The sequence below is a fragment of the Dermacentor albipictus genome, unplaced genomic scaffold (assembly GCF_038994185.2).
Source record: "Dermacentor albipictus isolate Rhodes 1998 colony unplaced genomic scaffold, USDA_Dalb.pri_finalv2 scaffold_18, whole genome shotgun sequence".
Taxonomy (NCBI): domain Eukaryota; kingdom Metazoa; phylum Arthropoda; class Arachnida; order Ixodida; family Ixodidae; genus Dermacentor; species Dermacentor albipictus.
In genome coordinates, this window is record NW_027225572.1 from 581,152 (window position 1) to 599,595 (window position 18,444).

Here is an 18,444-nt window from a genome sequence, read left to right on the forward strand (position 1 = left end):
CTTTGCTCCAAGTACATGGCCACAGCGATCGCTGTCTATGTTGCCATGTGAGGCTGCTGAAGTAATCCCCAGGCTCAGTGTGTAAGATCAGTGCATAAGATGCATATGATTATGCGAAGGTTAAGGTTAGCCTTTTGAAGAAGTACAGCCTTTCAGCCGAAGCTTTTTGGCAAAGGTTTAGAAGCACGGGCATGAAGGATAGCGAGGCATATCCGGAGTTTGCAATAGCCCAAAGACAAACCTAGTCTAGTGGATGAAAAGCGCGGAGGTGTGCAAGAGCAGAAACATCATCATTGAATGCATGTGTCTAGAGCAGTTTTACAAAAGCGTTCCTCAATCTGTGAAGCTGTGCGTGCAAGAAAGGAGAAATGTGAACACTGGAACGGGCAGCCGAATTAGGCGAAGAGTACGCAACGCATTGAAAGCTGAACGCCGAGGGCAGTAATTGGGACTGTTGAAATGGGCTGCGGAAACACTTTCTGTTCAAAAAGGGATTGCAGATGAAACGACCAGAGCATGTAGACATGGAGAAAGGCCATCATAAAAGAGTGAAGAGAAGTCAAGTGGCGAAATTGTCGAAAAAGGGCAGAAAAGGGAATTCGAATCCTTTAGACTGATCTGCTGCTATAAGTGCCACAAACTTGGACATATTGCTGCGAACTGCAGGAAGCCTAGTAATGGTTTTTTCTTACTTGAATGAAACAGATGAGAACATGGAACTTTTGCACTCATATCTTCACGACCTGCATATTAATAGAAAACCATGCCGAGTGCTACAAGACAATGCCGCCACCTTAGACATTGTCTATCTGTCTTGCATGACAGTAGATGACTTCACTAGAGAAGTAGCATGGTATTAACAGGGTGTGGAAGAACACAGTGTGTGTTTGCCGAGGGTGAAAGTCAAAATCAGTGGGCTGTTTGGGGAGCTCGTGACCGAGGCTGCAGTGTCCAAATTTTCGTTCATTGCAGTACTCATATTTTTTTTAATCGGTCACATCAGTTACTGCGTAAGACGGGGCTATATATGGCGTAATACAGGCGTTGATGCGATCCCAATTTCGTCCAATCGCGTCGCTTTCATCTGAAAATGGAAAAGCCTCCCCAGCAGAAGGAGGAAAGAAGGTAGCCTCAGCAACAGAAACGGAGCTTGGAGCAAGGGATGGAGGAGGTCCCGATACAATCTTTGACTATGGGACCTCCTTATGTATACTAGGCACATGTAATTATCTGTATTTTTACTAATAAATAAATTATGAAAAATAAATAAATAAAAGCAGTTGAGGAACTCCTGCCAGCTGACCAGCTTAACAAGAGCGTATCACAAGGCATGTGTCAAAGTTTGTGCCTGCGGGAAGAGCCAGCTGACGCACACGCATGTGAGACAAGGTTGTTACTGTCACCGCCCTCAAATAACTTTGATCGGCTTAGTTTGCTTTACGTGTGGACAGAAAGTCACTGCAGCTGAGCAAAAGAATAACGTCAGCCTACCAAAATTACATCTAACAGTTAAAGAAGCCATTGCTAGGCGCACTATGACAATGCACGAGAAAGGAGGCTTATTATATCGGCACTACAGAGATCAGAAGGGCAAGATTCTGAATCAGTTAGCCGTACCTACTAAGTACAGGGAGGACCTTTTGGGGCTCTGTCATGAAAATGGGTGGTCTGCCCACCTAGACATAAACAAATCGAAAGAAAGATTGCTTATGGAATACTATTGTCCTGGCTGTTTCAAAGACATAGAAAACTGTGAGATCATGCGACGCCTGGCAGCGCTCAGCTAAACCAGGAGAAACATGGAAAGCTCCACTAAAGGTAGTGCCCTTAATTCAGAACCTTTCAGACCACTTGTGATTGACAAGGCAGGGCCTTTACCAAAGACTAAGTTGGGTTACAGGTACCTGTTTACCATGTTGCATCCGGCCACAAAGTTCCCGGAGGCAATCCCTCTGACAGAACTTAGCTCCACCGAAGTAGCAGACGTCCTTTTGACAGTATTCACCTGAGTTGGGTTTTCAGCCGAAATTCAGGCAGATCAAGGGTCAGTATTCACCAGCTCACCGACTTCCACATTGTTACAAAAGTGCGGGGTAAAGTTAACACACAGTTCTGTCTATCACCTTCAGTCAAATAGTGTAGAGAGGTGGCATTCAGTACTTAAGCGAGTTTTGCAGGCGCTCTGTTACGAGCACAAGGAGGCTTGGGAGAATTGACTTTTGGTTCATGGTTCATCATGAGGCTACAGGGTTCTCGCCAGCAGAACTAGTGTATGGGTGGACACTCCTCCATTCCCCACTGAGTTTGTCGAAGTAGGTATGGGGAGGAAAGAAGAGAGAGTCAAACAGTGGTAGAGGACATGCTAAAACCACTAGAACTTTTAAGCGCAACACAAGAACTAGTCGAAAAGTACATGAGCATGGCACAAAAGAATGCCAAGCTTTATTATGATAGGAATGCGAGGCTTCAAACGTTGAATGCTGGATACCAAGTAATGATCCTCAGACCTTCAAAAAAGGTCAAGCTTGAAGTTCACCCGAGACCAACCTGTTAAAGTGTTGCACAAACTTTCAAATACTAACTGCTCTGAAAGTGCCCAGTCGCAGGAAGGAGGGGAGCATATTCCACTGCAGTTTGATGATGTACGTGGAGCGGAGCGGAGTCGTTGACTTTACCATCAAGGAGCTAGATGACATCAATACCAAGTTTAATGAGTATAAGGCGACCTCCAACTCTGAAATCAGCCTGGAAGAATTTGTAGAACACTCAGTAAGCATGGTCACTCTTAAACCCGAGTAGCTAGATGAGCTAATGGCTGCTAGAGGAATATCTCGATAGATTCAGCGATCGGCCATGTAGAACCAAATTAATAATGCAAGAAATGGAGCTGACATCAACCGAACCCGTAAGATCAAAGGCTTACAGGTTGTCGCCATGACATAGAAATTATGGAGGCAGAGATACAGCATGTGCTAGAGTGGCGAGTTATTGAGCTCGCTGAGAGTGACTATACATCACTGCTAATACTTTTGCAAGTCCCTAATAACGACCCTCATCCGTATGTTGACTTCAGGAAGTTAAAGGCCATCACCAGGGATCCCTTGTACCCGATACCCAACATTGAGGCTAATTGAAAGAGTCAGTGCTGCTAAATACATTTTGACTCTAGATGTCTTGCGGGGATACTGGCAAGTTCCCCTTTCAGAATGTGCTAGCCGCTGTGCCACATTTATCTCGCCTGTAGGCACTTTTCGCCCTCTCATTCTCAGCTCCGAGCTGAACGCACCATTTACCTTCTTGAAGTTGATGGATATTGTCCTAAAGGACTTGCAGGAGTTCGCATTGCCATATCTTGATGAAGTCATAATTTTTTCTGACAGCTGGAAGCAGCACGCTTCACAACTCAAGCAGGTGTTCTCATGGTTGAAACAAGCAGGCTTAAGGATGAAGGCAGGAAAATGTAGGTATGGCTGCTCGCAGGTTGCTTGTCTAGGCCATCTTATTGGCCAGAGCACGAGACGGCCGGCCGAGCTGAAAAAAGCTACGAGTCGAGATTTTTCACAGCCGCGCACGAAAACAGACATTCATTTTTGGGACTTGTTGGGTACTATGAACTGTGCCTTCCGAATTATTCGCAAATAGCAAGTCCTTTAACGGACACACTCTGAAAGGGAGCACCAAGTAACGTGCACTGAGATAAGAACAAAGGGAACACTTTCCAATGTTTGAAAATGTTATTAGTTTCTCGTCCTGTACATCGCACGCCAGTCTATACAAAGGAGTTCATAGTTCAGTGTGACGCAAGTAACAGGGGTATAAGCGTGGTACTTAGTCATGTCAGTGATGGTAATGACGAACATCCTATTCTCTATCCCAGCCGTAAACTAACTGTAAGAAAGGAAGCTTATAGCATTTCAGAGAAGGAATGTGCGTGTTTGGTTTGGGCAGCCCAGAAGTCATGTTACTTGTACAGAGCAAGCTTCATCTTCAAGACCGACCACTGCCCTCTGACGTGGCTCAGTCAAATGGCGCAACAAAATGGCCGCTTGCTCCGATAGAGCCTCACCTTCTAACAGTACAACTTCTACGTTAGATATACGAAGGGAAAGTTGCATAGCAATGTGGATGGCTTGAGTGGGCTAATTTCAAACTCGGTCTGTGTTTAGGGATCCCAACTAAATTTTGTTGTTGTTTTTATTAAATTAAGCCAAGACGATCCCCTTTCATTTAGCAGGACTGCATCGATGATTGCTAATTTTGTCGGCACGAAATTCCTTTAAAAATTAGCATAGCGAAATGCAGTATTTGTTGTTTCTGCACTTAAGTTTTCTTTGAAGCCTGGTGGTCAGATCCTAAAGTCAGATCCAAGATATTTCATCGCTGCACATAGCCATGTTGTAGGGTTCGCTTTGCTGCTGCCTGTCATTGTCAGATGTTTTGGGGTGAATGTCAGCATTTTGCAGCTGGTTGCTGCAAGATAAGTCATCCCCCTTGCCACTAGCCATTTTCTTCCTGCCCAGTGGTTGCCAACACTGGCCAGTCGAGATTTTCCCGGCCATGGAGGAGCTGTTACGATCAGCCAGTGGGGGTAGTGACCTTCTAGCCTCCCCTACCCCGCTGCAATGAATAATTTCTTTAAGCCAACAATACGTCCTTTTTGGACATGCATGCAGCGGCAGTAAGGCGACACACGATTGGCAGATTGAGTATTGTTTGTTTGTTGGTTCAGTGTCACCTTCACAGACCAATGGAAGCAATAAAGATACTCCTGGAAGAAGGTGTTCTAAGGCGTTCCCTCACGGACTCCGGTAACCGCCACGGTCGTTTGATAGATGACCCATCTAACTGCTTGGTCATCCCAGGAACCATGACGCGCCAGCTTGAGTCAAGCGTGACAACCCCTGTCTACGAGGCTCCCCTCCTTTCGGTGTATTCTGTGATCAAAGTTGCAGGAGTGAGTGTGGGAACCCTCGCCCCCAAGGTGGGTCCTTCAACGACTTTGGGTGCTCCATTGGACGAAGGTTCGATGGCAATTTCCCTCACCTAGGGATCTAGGAAGGACAGAGGGAGACTTAAGCAGATGTTTTCAGCTTCTCGATGTGCTTCACTTCAGTCGTGCTAGACTGATAAGATGTAATGTTCTCCATTATTCATGTAGATATTGTAAATAAACCCAGTACTCCTCTTTCTCAATGTGAACATGTTCCTCCCTTCAACAACGTCCTTAGCGTGGATGAGTCGGACGACAGCATGCGCCTGCTGCCCCTTTTTACATGCCCAACCCCCGACCCTTACAAGGCGGACACATCCAGCTGCTTACTGGCACATCTAGCTGCCACAGGCATTGAAGAAACCTTTTCAGACCCAGTTGCTAGCGAATCAGGAATGTTATGCCTCCTTTAAGCTACAGCAAATGTACACACGGTTTGTCAGACATGGTTTGTACACTTTGTGCAGGAGAACAACCGTGCAATGAATGATTGCCACAACTCATGTGCCACATTATGGGCCGAGCTAATGGGCGTGACAGGTGGATTCGAAGAGCAAAGCTGTTACTAATTTATGCTAGAAAGTAGTGCTGGTTTGGTTTCATTACCAGCCTGTTTTGTGATTGGAAGTAGGCATAGAGAAGAAAAGTCTAGCATTTGAGGAACACAGCAATGGTGCCATCTCGCACTATAAAGCATGCACTGTGTTTTATTCTAACAATGACTGAGTGTGCCACCTGACTGCATTCTGTTTGGTACAGGAAACACATGCTATGATTTATTCTGGCCAAAACACGTCAACATCATCATGATCATAATCAGCCTGGCTATGCTCACTGCAGGGCAAAGGCCTCTCCCATACTTCTCCAACTACCCCGGTCATGTGCTAATTGTGTCCATGTTGTCCCTGCAAACTTCTTTATCTCATCTGCCCGCCTAACTTCTTGCCGCCCCCTGCTACGCTTCCCTTTTCTTGGAATCCAGTCCGTAACCCTTCATGACCATCGGTTATCTTCCCTCCTCATTACATGTCCTCCCAATGCCCATTTCTTTTCCTTGATTTCAACTAAGATGTCATTAACTCGCGTTTGTTCCCTCACCCAATCTGCTCTTTTCTTATCCCTGAACGTTACACCTATCATTCTTCTTTCCATAGCTCGTTGCGTCGTCCTCAATTTAAGTAGAACGCTTTTCGTAAGACTCCAGGTTTCTGCCCCATACCTGAGTACTGGTAAGATACAGCTGTTATACACTTTTCTCTTGAGGGATAATGGCAACCTGCTGTTCATGATCTGAGAATGCCTGCCAAACGCACCCCAGCCCATGCTTATTCTTCTGATTATTTCCGTCTCATGATCCGGATCCGCTGTCACTACCTGCCCTAAGTAGATGTGTTCCCTTACCACTTCCAGTGCCTCGCTACCTATTGTAAATTGCTGTTCTGAGACCTAAACATTACTTTAGTTTTCTGCAGATTAATTTTTAGACCCACCCTTCTGCCTTGCCTGTCCAGGTCAGTGAGCATGCATTGCAGTTGGTTCCCTGAGTTACTAAGCAAGGAAATATCATCAGCAAATAGCAAGTTACTAAAGAATTCTCCAATAACTCATATCCCCAAAACAAGTAATTCTACTCAAATGTGGCCCTTGCCATGAATCAGATGTGATTTAGCTGGAAGGCTATGAAACATTCACACATTACTGACTGGAGGTTCAGTGAGCTGTCGTGATGTGCAGGAGTGGCCCTCCTGGCCAATGCGCCAGTGCCTCAGGGCAAGCGCAAGAAAGAAGAGATGACCCCGGACCCAGCAGACGGCGTACCGGATGCGGTGAGCTCCCGCTTGGAGGCCATGGCTGCCCGCGGCCGCCCAGGGAAACGGCCTGATGGGAAGCCTAGTGCAGGGCCCCGGCCGGGATCTCGAGCTGACAAGATGGCAGATGCCCAGGTGTGTTAGCCTTGCTGTCTGGTTCACATGATAGAATGGTTGCACTTGTGGCAAAAATTGCCACAAGTGCCTCCTGCTTTTTTGTGCTAGGATTCAGAGAAGTTGCTTGTCGACATCTGTCCATCTTTTGAAATCAGGGACGTAGGTGGTAATCTGCATTCTTGCTTCCATCGTGGGAGTGGTGTTTATGTCGCCTATTCGACTACCATGACAGGACTACCACGACTGCATTAGACAGGAACAAAGGAGGGAAAGAACGAGCACTTTTCCTGCCTGTGTTGCCTTCCTTTGGTCCCGTCTGTTGCGCTTCACCGTAGTCGAATATGTATCACCAACTGGCCCAAAATTCTACTCTTCTAAAATGAATGTAGCTTGTCTCCTTTCTGTAAGTTTCCAGGTGGAATCGCACTGATCATAGTACAAGGTTTTTTGTGCTGTTCACACCTTGTTTGCAACTCTTCTGTGTTCTATATTTGCTGTTTGACCATGCTTCTCTTTTAAACAACGGGGCTTCATCTTTTTTCCACTCCTGGCTACCCGTGGGCTGCCAGAGCCAGCCAGAGCCCCTTCGTTTTTCTCGGGTTGCTCCACACACCACGCCATGCACTTCTACCGGGTGTTCGTTTTACTTGGGCTGGATGGTTCTGGCTACCCGCGAGCTGCCAGAATGAGCCAGGATAATTTTGGTCAGGCTGCTCTCTGGAAGTTCTCTGGCTAGCAGACAACAAAATGAGTCATTGAGCTCTCACCGCCATCTTCATGGGGACTTGATGGATTGCAATGCGGGTGCTTGAGGACATTACCTTGCTCAGCCAACTGGCTACGGTCATCTTCGGATTTTATTACTTCTAGCATTATCGTTTTAGGTTCCAACGCACCGTTCCGCATTGTGAGACGGTGCAGTATGAGCGACGGTGAACCATCTGAAACTTTTGTGTGTGTGTGTGTCCCGTGAAGGCTTCTTCCCAGAAGTGAACAGCATGCCACTCTCACATGCGTGCATGTTATCTGCATCCTGTTCCGCGCAAGTTGTAGACACTGATTCACACACGTTGTAGTGGATTTTTGGTTCAGCCTTCTCTGGTGGTGTTCCTTTTCACATACCTCGCGTATATATACGCTGATATCTCCAATTTGTGCAGTTAGCTAAGGCGTCGCAAGTGGCCCTTGTTCGCTCTGTCTCTCTGTCGTATCCTTGGGTGGCAGCTCGAAACTAATATGTGTTCGAAGTGGTGGCCGTTGATGGTAAGAATGCACTGGTTGAGTACATTTGGCACACATACATTAGCCTATTGCTGTCATGATCGCAACCACTGCAGTCAAACCTCAATATATCAAACACGGCATACACGGGTATATCGAATTATTGTGTATATTGAGCACTTTTTATATCGCCTGGAAAATCACATGCATTCTTAATTTTTTTTTATTTCGAACGGGGTCGGACATAATGTGGATATATCCAACTCTGCAACCCCAGACCACAAGCACTCTGTTGACAGGCGGGGAGCTTTCCCGCAACACTCTCAAAGGTAGCGGTGGCGCGATTGGCGTTCCCGACTGCTTGCACTGTAGCTGTACACATCGATCACGCCGCGGGCGTCATTTGAACGTAGCGGCACACGCACGCGGCGGCTTGGCTAGTTCGACAACGTCAACAACGCATTCTATTTGCTGCACTTGTCCTCTTCGGTGCTGCGCCTCGCAAGGACTGGCGCTTTGCATCTGCAAAGACATGTGACAGTGCGTGCTCACTGGGCTCACTCATAGTTGCCATGGCAGACGCCACTTGTTATTGACATTGTTTCAAAATGCTTCGACTCATGGACGTAGAGATCGCAGCGGAAGTAGTGGCCAAACGAAGAGGCTCCCAAGATTGAGCCCTCAAGCGCTGATGTTGCCCTGCTCCCGACTTAAACTGAGGCTGTAGCTGCTTTGGCCCTTTTACGCAGCTGCCGCGGTGCAATAGTTTACTGCCCCACACTTTACTGCACCACAATTGGCTCGGAGCACGCACTCGGTTGAGCCATGCGCGATTGGCCTAGGTTGTGCAGTCTTCGCGCCGCTTATGAAGTCGGTGCGACCTAGGCCAATTGCGCACAGCGCAACCGAACGCGAACGCACTCCAAACAACGATCCCTGACAGCGCCCTTGGTTCATTGATTGATTTGCAGAAGTTTTTTATGCATGTTTTACGTGATGTTAGATATCGAATTCTGGCTATTTCGAACTATTTCGCGATCACCGCACTGCTCGGTATGTAGCGATATACAACTGTATTGCTTTTCATGTGAAACTTTTCGCTTGTCATAGACAGTGCGCATTTTCATGAGCCAGTCTCGTCCCCAGCTCCTTAGGGTCATAAGAGAAGTATCATCAGCCAGAAAAAACTTTCTGAAATCGAAGCGCAAGCAGGTCGGCACAAAATTTTACGCGTATAAGATGTACCAGGCCAATATCATGCTTTTTCATTTCTTGTCATTTGCTGACACAATGCCAACTCATCAATTTTGCCACTAAGCGACGTGATTGCTGCAAACAGGCATCCTCAAGCGATCATTTTCGGGGATACAATCATTAACGCACGATTTCGTGTCTTGGCATCAGACGCATCAGAGTATGTCTGTTGCGCTGTCCAAAGTGAGGTTGCCCCAATGCACGGTTTGTGCCAGGTCCCGCGAAATCTTGCGAAAGTGGTCGTATTCCTGAATACAACTCTACATCTTTTCAAACTGGCAACGCATAAATGAGTCGACTACGCTTGAGCGTGCATGGGCGTCGCCGGGTGCTGCCATGTTGGAAGCATGTTTACCTTTTCATTTATTCATTTAAATACCTTCAGGGCATGAGAGCATTACAGAAGGGACTGGTACGCATGAAAAACAAATGTATTTTTAAACAAACATTTATCCTGCGGCCAGCTACCCCGGCGTACGATTTGGCAAACTTCAGGCAGCTTCGGGTTGTCTTGGGATCCCAACCCACGTGACTTCATATCAGGACTGCAAATAGCATCTGTCTAATAGACGGTGCCTCGAGCCCTCCCTCGTTCACGAACCCGGGCGGATCATGAGACTCCTGACCGATGAAAAAATTATTAATGATGTCACGGGCACCTGGGAACACCATGACTCTGATGAAGAGTCATGCGAGGAGGTGCAGCCGCAACCTCATTGCGCCTCACGAGAAGTCACGGAAGCGCTTTTGATATTGGAGGACCGTATCACCGAATTAACAAGCTTTTACTGTAACATGCTTTTGGATGTTTTCCACGGTCTCCCAGTGCTTTTCTTTCAGTGCTCTCTTCACTCAGAGAAACAAAAAAACGTCGCATGGAGCCAAGTCGGGTAAGGGGGATGGGGGATCACCGGGGTGTTGCTTTGGGCCAGGAAGTTGGTAATGATGAGGGACGTGTGGCTCGGGGCATTGTCATGGTAGAGCTTGACCGTGTCTTTGATGTCAGCCCTCATGCGCCCGACCTGCCGTTTCAATCTCTTGAGCATCTTCTGGTAAAAGGCTGAGTTGGCAGTTTCTCCCTGCTGTACAAACTCTAAGTAAGATGATTCCTTGGGCGTCAAAGAAGACAAGGAGCATCGTTTTGATGCAAGATTTGCTCATTCGCGCTTTCTTGGGGCGGGAGGATGGTACTTTGTGCCACTCGCTGCTCTGCCTCAACTCTGGGTCGTACTCAAACATCCAGGATTCGTCTTCGGCTGCGGCAGAGTTAATAAAATCTGGCTCATTTTGAATCAAATCTAGAAATTCTTGATGGCGTGAAACTGGAATTCTGATCTTCCGGCAACGCTTTCGGCACAAGCTTCATGCAGACTTTGCGCATTTGCAGATCCTCGGTCACTATCCCACGTACCACAAATGTGGACATGTGTAGGGTGTCAGCAATTTGCTGGATGCTCAATCATCGGTCGGAACGCAAACTTCGCGCACACGATCCACGTTTTTTTGTTGGTTCTGGTCGTTGTTGGGCGTCCAGAACAGGTTTCATCGGCGACCTCCTCCTGGCCCTCCTTGAACGCCTTGTGCCACCTCCTGGACTGACCTTGAAATACACTTGTCCTTGAAGTCTTTTGAAGCATCTGGAATGTTTCGGTTGCATTCTTTCCAAGCTTCATGCAAAACTTGGTAGCGTATCGCTGTTCAAGTGAACGCTCCATTACGCTGTGTTATCCGCCCACACTGCTCAGAGTAAACTGGCGACCGGGTGCGTTGGCAGGGCAGAACCTTCGCCTCATTTCCCGACTGGTTTTACCGTGCTGCCATGGATAGCCTCGTCATAATAAAATTATGCACATTACATTTATAATGGACCCTGTATGTTGTGATAGCTGGTCGAATAGAATAAGTTTGTATATCTTGTGTTTTTAGGTGTGGCGGGTTTTTTTTTTTTAGACTGCAGTTTTCATTTTGCAAAAATACGTCTGAAAGACAATTGAAATTTTCCACATCATAAGAAGAAATATGTGGAAAAATGCGAAAACATCCACGGGCTTATATTTTGGTTCAAGTTAAAGAACCTCAGGTGTTCTTAATTTCTGGATTCCCCCATTATGGCATGCCTCGTAGTCAGAAAGTGGTTTTAACATGTAAAACCTATAAATAATTTTTTTAGAAGAGATTGTACAACACTTTTTTGATGTCAGCGACGATGACTCTGCTTTAGAGCTTGACAAAGATTAGCAATTCTTAGAGGAAGTTGATCACAGCGATGGTACAGAAATGGACATATGACACCCTCAGAAGCTAGAATAACAAAAAAAAAAACAAAAAAAAACAAGAAAGTGAAGGTGTGCCAGCCAGAAAGCATTGCAATTTCTTCTCCCCAAAGCTATGTGTGCAGTCAAAGGGCAATTGAATGGAAGAAGAGGTACAACACAGCAATTCACAGCTGATTCCATCGTGCAGCACAGAGAAATAGAGTGCATTCCACAGGGAAAACAACCGGATGTTCTTATAACACTATAAATATGTTTTGTTGATATTATGTCGGACAGGTTCCAATGGAAATCACTGGAACACAGGAATGTCTTCATAACAGTTGCAGAAGAAATAAAGGACTTTCCGGGTGTGAACTTTCTGTGCCACATCCTGCCAACATGTAAAGGGCAACCGATAAAGTGGACCGAAAGCTGGCTCTCCTGTAATTGAGAGTAGATGTAGGCATGAAATGGCAGGAGGCAAAGCAGATTGGTTGGAGATGATGTGTACTAGCCACAATCTTAAAATGGGTGTAGTGCATGTTCGCAATGGTACATCCCAACACACCACGCCTTACTGTGCACTGGTCCATATTGATACTGCCCAGCTAGAAGAACAAAACCGGTTGAAGGAGGCACGACAGAGCGAAAGACGCCAGGGGGACCAAGTGCCCTGGCCAGCTAGAAGAAGAAAAGTGCGTGAAGGAGGCGCAACGAAACATCTAAAAAATTTATATTATTGCTCCGTAATCTCGGCGCAAGAGGTCACGTGTCGGGCCACCATTGAGCAAAGGGCTGGCTTCACGGAGCGTTCGATTGGCAAGGCATGCTGCATGACTTAATGCTCTCTCCTAACTTTTTCCTTGAAGCAATAAAATGACGGACACCAACCAAAAGTAGTAAAAAAAGGAATAAATCTAAAAGACATTTTATTGCTTCATGCTTCACCCCGACCAGGCGGGCTTCCGTCGAACCCACGACTTCTTTAACTTTTTCCTTCCTCCATAAAGGCAAACCAGCACATCAGACACTTCCAATGCCTTCGCTGCAGCTCGCCGAGTGTCGCACATCCAGTGCTTCCAGATGCGTCTGGTACCACGCCATGCTGTATCTCAGTGAGCATCACACATCGAAGGCAAAGCAGTGCTTCAAGACGCGTCTGGCACCATGCCACCCCGCATCTTGGCAAAGGTCGCACATTGAAGGCAAAGCAGTGCTTCCAGATTCGTCCAGCACCGCGCCATGCCACATCTCAGCGAGCGTCGCACATCGAAGGCAAAGCAGTGCTTCCAGAGCATCCAGCACCATGCCACACCGCATCTCAGCAAGCGTCGCACATCGAAGACAGTAGTTCTTTCAGACGTGTCCGGCACCACGCCGCACTGCAGCTCGGCGAGTGTAGATTCACTGCAAATTCAATTTCCCAGAATTGAAGTCTGTTGTGAGTGGCATTTGCCTTTTGAACGTTGCTATTGCAAATAACAATTAAAACTTCAGTGTACTAGAAGTTACAGCTTGAGTGAGATTGTGAACAAACATTAGGAAGAGCTGCGAAGCAATGTTTGTTGTAACTTGTTTGGGAGTAACTAGCGTATGTAATGCAGTCATGTACAAAGGGTGGGGGGATCTTGTTTTGTTCTCCCAACTTGCCCGGGTGTTCTTGTTTGAGTGCCTGAGTAATGGCTCCGGCTTTTGGCTCAAGGTCACTTGAAGGTTGCTGACAACGGGAGCTAAAAGCATTTCATGCTTAAAAAATAAAATATTACCTTCGAGGGTTTTTTCAATTCCTGGACATTGGAGTAAACAATGCCTCCTTTATGTATGCCAAACATTGAGCTGTGGAGGAGGAGGAGGAGGAATAAACTTTATTTGTGCACAGCAGATTTGAGACCTAGGCCTCTACCTAAATGACGGCCTCAAGCCCTTGGGCCCTGCGGCATCTTCGGCCTGCTGGATTGCCTTGCGTTGGTCTTCCGGTGCACAGCTGAGCAACGCGGTCTCCCACTGCTCTCTGGTTTTAATTATTTTATTCTGTATGGGTGTACGAGGACAAGCCCATACCATGTGTTGTAGGTCCGCCCTTTCTTCACAGAATCTACATCTATCCGTGTAAAGGTCCGGGTAGTAGCGGTGGTAGGCCACCGGGTTCGGATATGTGGCCCACTATTTTTTCTCTGATATCGCTGCAGTTATGCCAAGGAGTTGCATGGTTTCTTATTGGAAATGAGAAATCGTGCGAATAAGAAATAAGCCGAGAGCAGAGCACAAGTCTTCGGCATATATAGAGGCGCATAAGAATGTATGCAAAGCAAGAAGCTACCGCACACCAAATTACAAAAGCTTCCGCTCGAAGGAGGTGTGCAAATTGTGCCATGTCAAAGCTTGCAATCTGTAGATTTACTTGCCACAACATTTGCAATGTTCAATTGTGCTTCGCTACCTCAAGATGGAAATTCACGGTGGAAGCAGCCAAGAAGCCCGTGCAAATGTACGGTACCTTTAAGGTACATAGGGACAGATATGTCCCAGAGAGTCGCATATAAGCTACAAGAAATAAATTTTTGAAAAGTGTTGTATAATTGTTCAGAAGGCCCAAATGAAGAAAGAATTACACTATATCGATAATTTCTCCGCTCATTCGCTTATGTACCTAAGGGGGTTAAGTCACACTTTTCTTTCACACACAAGAAAACTGAGACAAGCTGCAAAAATCTCATTATCGAGTTGCAAAATGTTGCACTTTAAATAAAGAGCATGATATAGAGAATATAGCTTTATGCACGTTGCCCCTTTTATCCAACTTTCTATACCAGCTCTCACGTGGGTTAAAGCGATTGACAACTGCCTAGAGTGTGTTGCGAGACATTGATGGAAATGAAATGACCATGACTTATATAGTAATGGAATCCAGCATGCTGTTCGTGATTTAAGTAAAAATTATAATTTTAAATTGGTAACAAAAGTGTCAAAAGCTAGTAAGTGGCAAAACCTAGCGGTGAGGCTAGTCTTGGTACTTTGTATGTATTCTATGGGATTACTGTACGTAAGTCGGCTGTTATTAAGTACAACATAATCATTGCTTAAAATTTGCAGTTGCTCTATTATTAGACACTTGCGCTTTATTCTATGTTTCGGAAATGAAAAGCACACACATGGCTACTGCAACACACTGAACTGCGCATCGTGTGTAAAAGTGTTGTTTCGTTTTCTAATGAATTGGTATCTTTTTTATTGCTTAAATACCAAGGAAGTTGGACAGGAAACCATGAAAACACGGAGCTATTATCGCAGAAATACTTTAACTCTTTGAAACACGTGAATCGCAGTAACATTGACTTGATAAACAAAATAATACTTTTTCACACCTACGGCCGCACTTGTCTGCATCCCATTGCGTATAATTGCTATTGTGCTCACCTATCACTGTCACAGCTCAAGGATTCGTACATAACCGAGCACTCAACACGCCAGCTGCAGAAGACCTGGACCCTGTCGACCTCGAGTATTCAGCCATCGTGAACTACCACAGAGGGCGTCGCTTGCGATATCCACCACCCCATCGAAATCTAAGCACAGAAGATTCCGCTGCCTGGCGTAGGCTCCAGACAGGCACTTACACGAACTTACACATATTACATAGGATACACCCCACAGCCTGCAGGGACGAATGCCCATGGTGTGGGGCCACACCAACCCTATACCACATTACGTGGGAGTGCGCACTACACAACATAGAACACCCAGATACGAACACCACGAGGGAGCAATGGGAGGCACTGCTGTCCAGCTCGGCCCTCGACGACCAGTTCAAGCTGATAAAGAGAGCTGAGAAGATGGCAAGAGTCAGCAGAGCCCTGGACTAAGGGCCCCGACCAATAGTTGTTTTTTTTTTATTATTATTTTAATAAAGTTTATCTATCTATCTATCTATCTATCTATCTATCTATCTATCTATCTATCTATCTATCTATCTATCTATCTATCTATCTATCTATCTATCTATCTATCAATCAATCAATCAATCAATCAATCAATCAATCAATCAATCACTGTTTTCAGTATGCTTCCAGTGAATGACTACATCTTCACTGCAGATAGAAAAGTTCTGATAAAAAATGTTCCACGGTGTTTTCTGCATTAACACTTCATTATTAGTCACTCTGACTGGTAAGCGTTTCATTGCATTAAAATAAATATGTACCATAAAAATTGATTGTCAGGCAAGCTTAATTTAATTAAGTTTTGCCGGACAGTACACCATAAAGTTAGAGGCTTATTTAGGCGTTATTTTTTTAAAAATTTTAGGCACCTTGGATTTAGGGTTGAACTTTCTTTTTTGCTCGGTTGTTCGTTAAGTGCTACACAATTTACAAAATAGTGCGTTCACCAATTTTTTGCCGTTGTTTGAAACTGGAAGGCAAAGTAAAGAAAGAGGGCATGAAAAATAAGGTTTCTGCCTATTTTGTCTTCTTTAACTAACAAAATTTCCAACTTCTGTAAATTAGTTGAGGACCACCTTTTGATTAACTTCCTGCAACAATGTGTTGCTGTACTCTAATAATAATGCAGTAGAACCTCATTCATACATTTTAGGAAGAAATGCAAGAAGAAATGTACTAACCGGCATCCAAAATAACTAAAAAAATTGATAAGCTCAGCTGTAGTTATCTACGTAATGCAAAGCGTTGCAGGGATTGGTGCAGCATGAGGCATGAGACGCCATGTGTCGAGCTGGTGGTGCTCTCGCGGCTCGAGGCGCATTTTGTTGTTTTCCTATTGCGTAGTGTTCTGAGACAGTGACGGGAGATCGAAACGAAATCCAGCTGGCGAGTGATTAAGTGCTGGATGCTGTTGGAGTGAAATGTGGTGTCACATCATGCTGCCTGCAGTGGAAAATGGCGCCGTGTTTGGGTTATCGCCTACCAAAAGTCTGCAGTAAACTTCCATCAGCACTGGGCCCCATGTGCTATAAAACACACAGGGGAAGATGTTTATCACAATAGGGTTGGCGGCGATAGCTGCGAATGCGGTATACGGCCACCCTAGAGGAGATTTGCTGTTACTGAAATAAGAAACTGAGTGTGCACTGGCATTTTCACGTGACGCAGCAGGCAAGCATTGCAAGGAAGCTGATTCAGTGGGTTGATTAATTAATCGACTAAATATTGTATTGAGCAGAATAAAAAATATACTGCGGCTTACTGCATACAATAGTCAGCGACATGCATTTGGTCATCTCACCTTAGAGTGCATCGGCATATTTTTAAACTCTGGCTAAATTTAGCTGGGACACCCTGTATACGTGTGTGCTGTAGAGCTTTTCTATGAGTTTGAATATTTTGTAGCATATGTTGTCGCAATATCACAGCTAGTCTTGCATAAGGAGAACAGAGCATTTCAGTTGTAAGGCTGTAACACATTCCTGTAAGGATAAATGAGAAGAAAGGTAGTTAACCGAGGGGCCTGATGTTTCTTAGTTATGTCATATAAGGAGCTAACAAACACTGACACCAAGGACAACATAGGAGAAATTACTTGTGCTCAATAAATGAAATAAAGAAACGACAAAAAAATGCAAATGAAAGTGCATGAAAAAACAACTTGCCACAGGGGGAGAACGAATCTACAACCTTCGCATTTTGCCTGCGATGCTCGACCAATTGAGTTATCGTGGCGCCGTTTCCCCATCCACTACCTTGGGTATTTGTTTCCTAGTAGAACCCTGGGAGTGTTAGCCAGCGCCACCACTCACAGACCTTGGCTGCGGATGTGGAACATCCTTTCTGCTGCAGGCGTCACGAGAAAGTTATCTTTCTGAGTGAAGGCAGTCGGTCAATAAACCCACACATGCTACCTGAAGGCATCAATGTTGCCGAATTCGAGACCATCGTTGTGTAATAAACGAGAAGAAAGGGAGTTAACTAAGGGGCCTGTTTTTTTATTAGTCATATCATGAGAAGACAACAAACACTGACACCAAGGGCTACATAGGGGAAATTATGTGTGCTCAATAAATGAAATAAATAAACGATGAAATAATGGAAGTAAAAGAGGATGAAAAAACATACTCAAAAGATGTTGCGCAAAAACAACACACACAAGAAAGACGACGACACAGCGTCGCCGTCTTTCTTGTGTGTGTTGTTTTTGGCGCAATATCTTTTTAGTACGCAAAATCACCAACTAGCCCAGCAGTTAGCTCTTCTAAAGATGAAAAAACAGCTTGCCGCAGGTGGGGAACGATCCCACAACCTTCGCATTTCGCGTGTGATGCTCTACTAATTGAGCTACCGCGGCGTCGTTTCTGCATGCACTTTCATGTTTCTTTGTAGAACCCTGGGAGTGTTAGCCAGTGCCACCATTCACAGGCCTTGACCAAGGTCTGGCCAGGTGCTCTGTGCTGGAGAAAGCAGGACCATTGTCGGACACCATGGTGTCGGCAACCCTTGGGCGGCGAAGACCTGTGGCAGCGCCGTAATTGTCGTGCCTGCTGATGGAGTGGTGACAAGTACAACTTCCACCCACTTCGAAAAGGCATCCACCACTACCGGGAAGTAATGACCTTTGAAGGGTCCCCTAAAATCCACATGTAGGCAGGACCAGGGTCTCTGGGAACGGCCAGGTGGTGATTTCCACATGACGTGAGGCCCGCTGATGGTCCTGGCAGATTCGGAAGCCCTGCACATGTGAGTGATGTCCTGGTCCAGGCCAGGCCATCAAACATGAAACCGGGCCGCCATATTGGTCTTCTCCACGCCAGGATGACCCATGTGCAGCAACTGCAGGACCCTGGACTGGA

The 18,444-nt window shown here is 45.8% G+C and overlaps 1 protein-coding gene across 3 annotated transcripts in view; it reads left to right on the forward strand.

The window, feature by feature from the left end:
* LOC135900796 (endoplasmic reticulum transmembrane helix translocase) overlaps positions 1 to 18,444 on the forward strand; it is a 602,974-nt gene that overhangs the window by 434,382 nt on the left and 150,148 nt on the right. For all 3 annotated transcript variants that reach the window (XM_065430378.1, XM_065430377.1, XM_065430379.1), the window contains one exon: positions 6,725 to 6,933. In XM_065430378.1, coding sequence (XP_065286450.1) covers positions 6,725 to 6,933 — 209 coding nt within the window. The remainder of the gene's footprint in view (positions 1 to 6,724; positions 6,934 to 18,444) is intronic.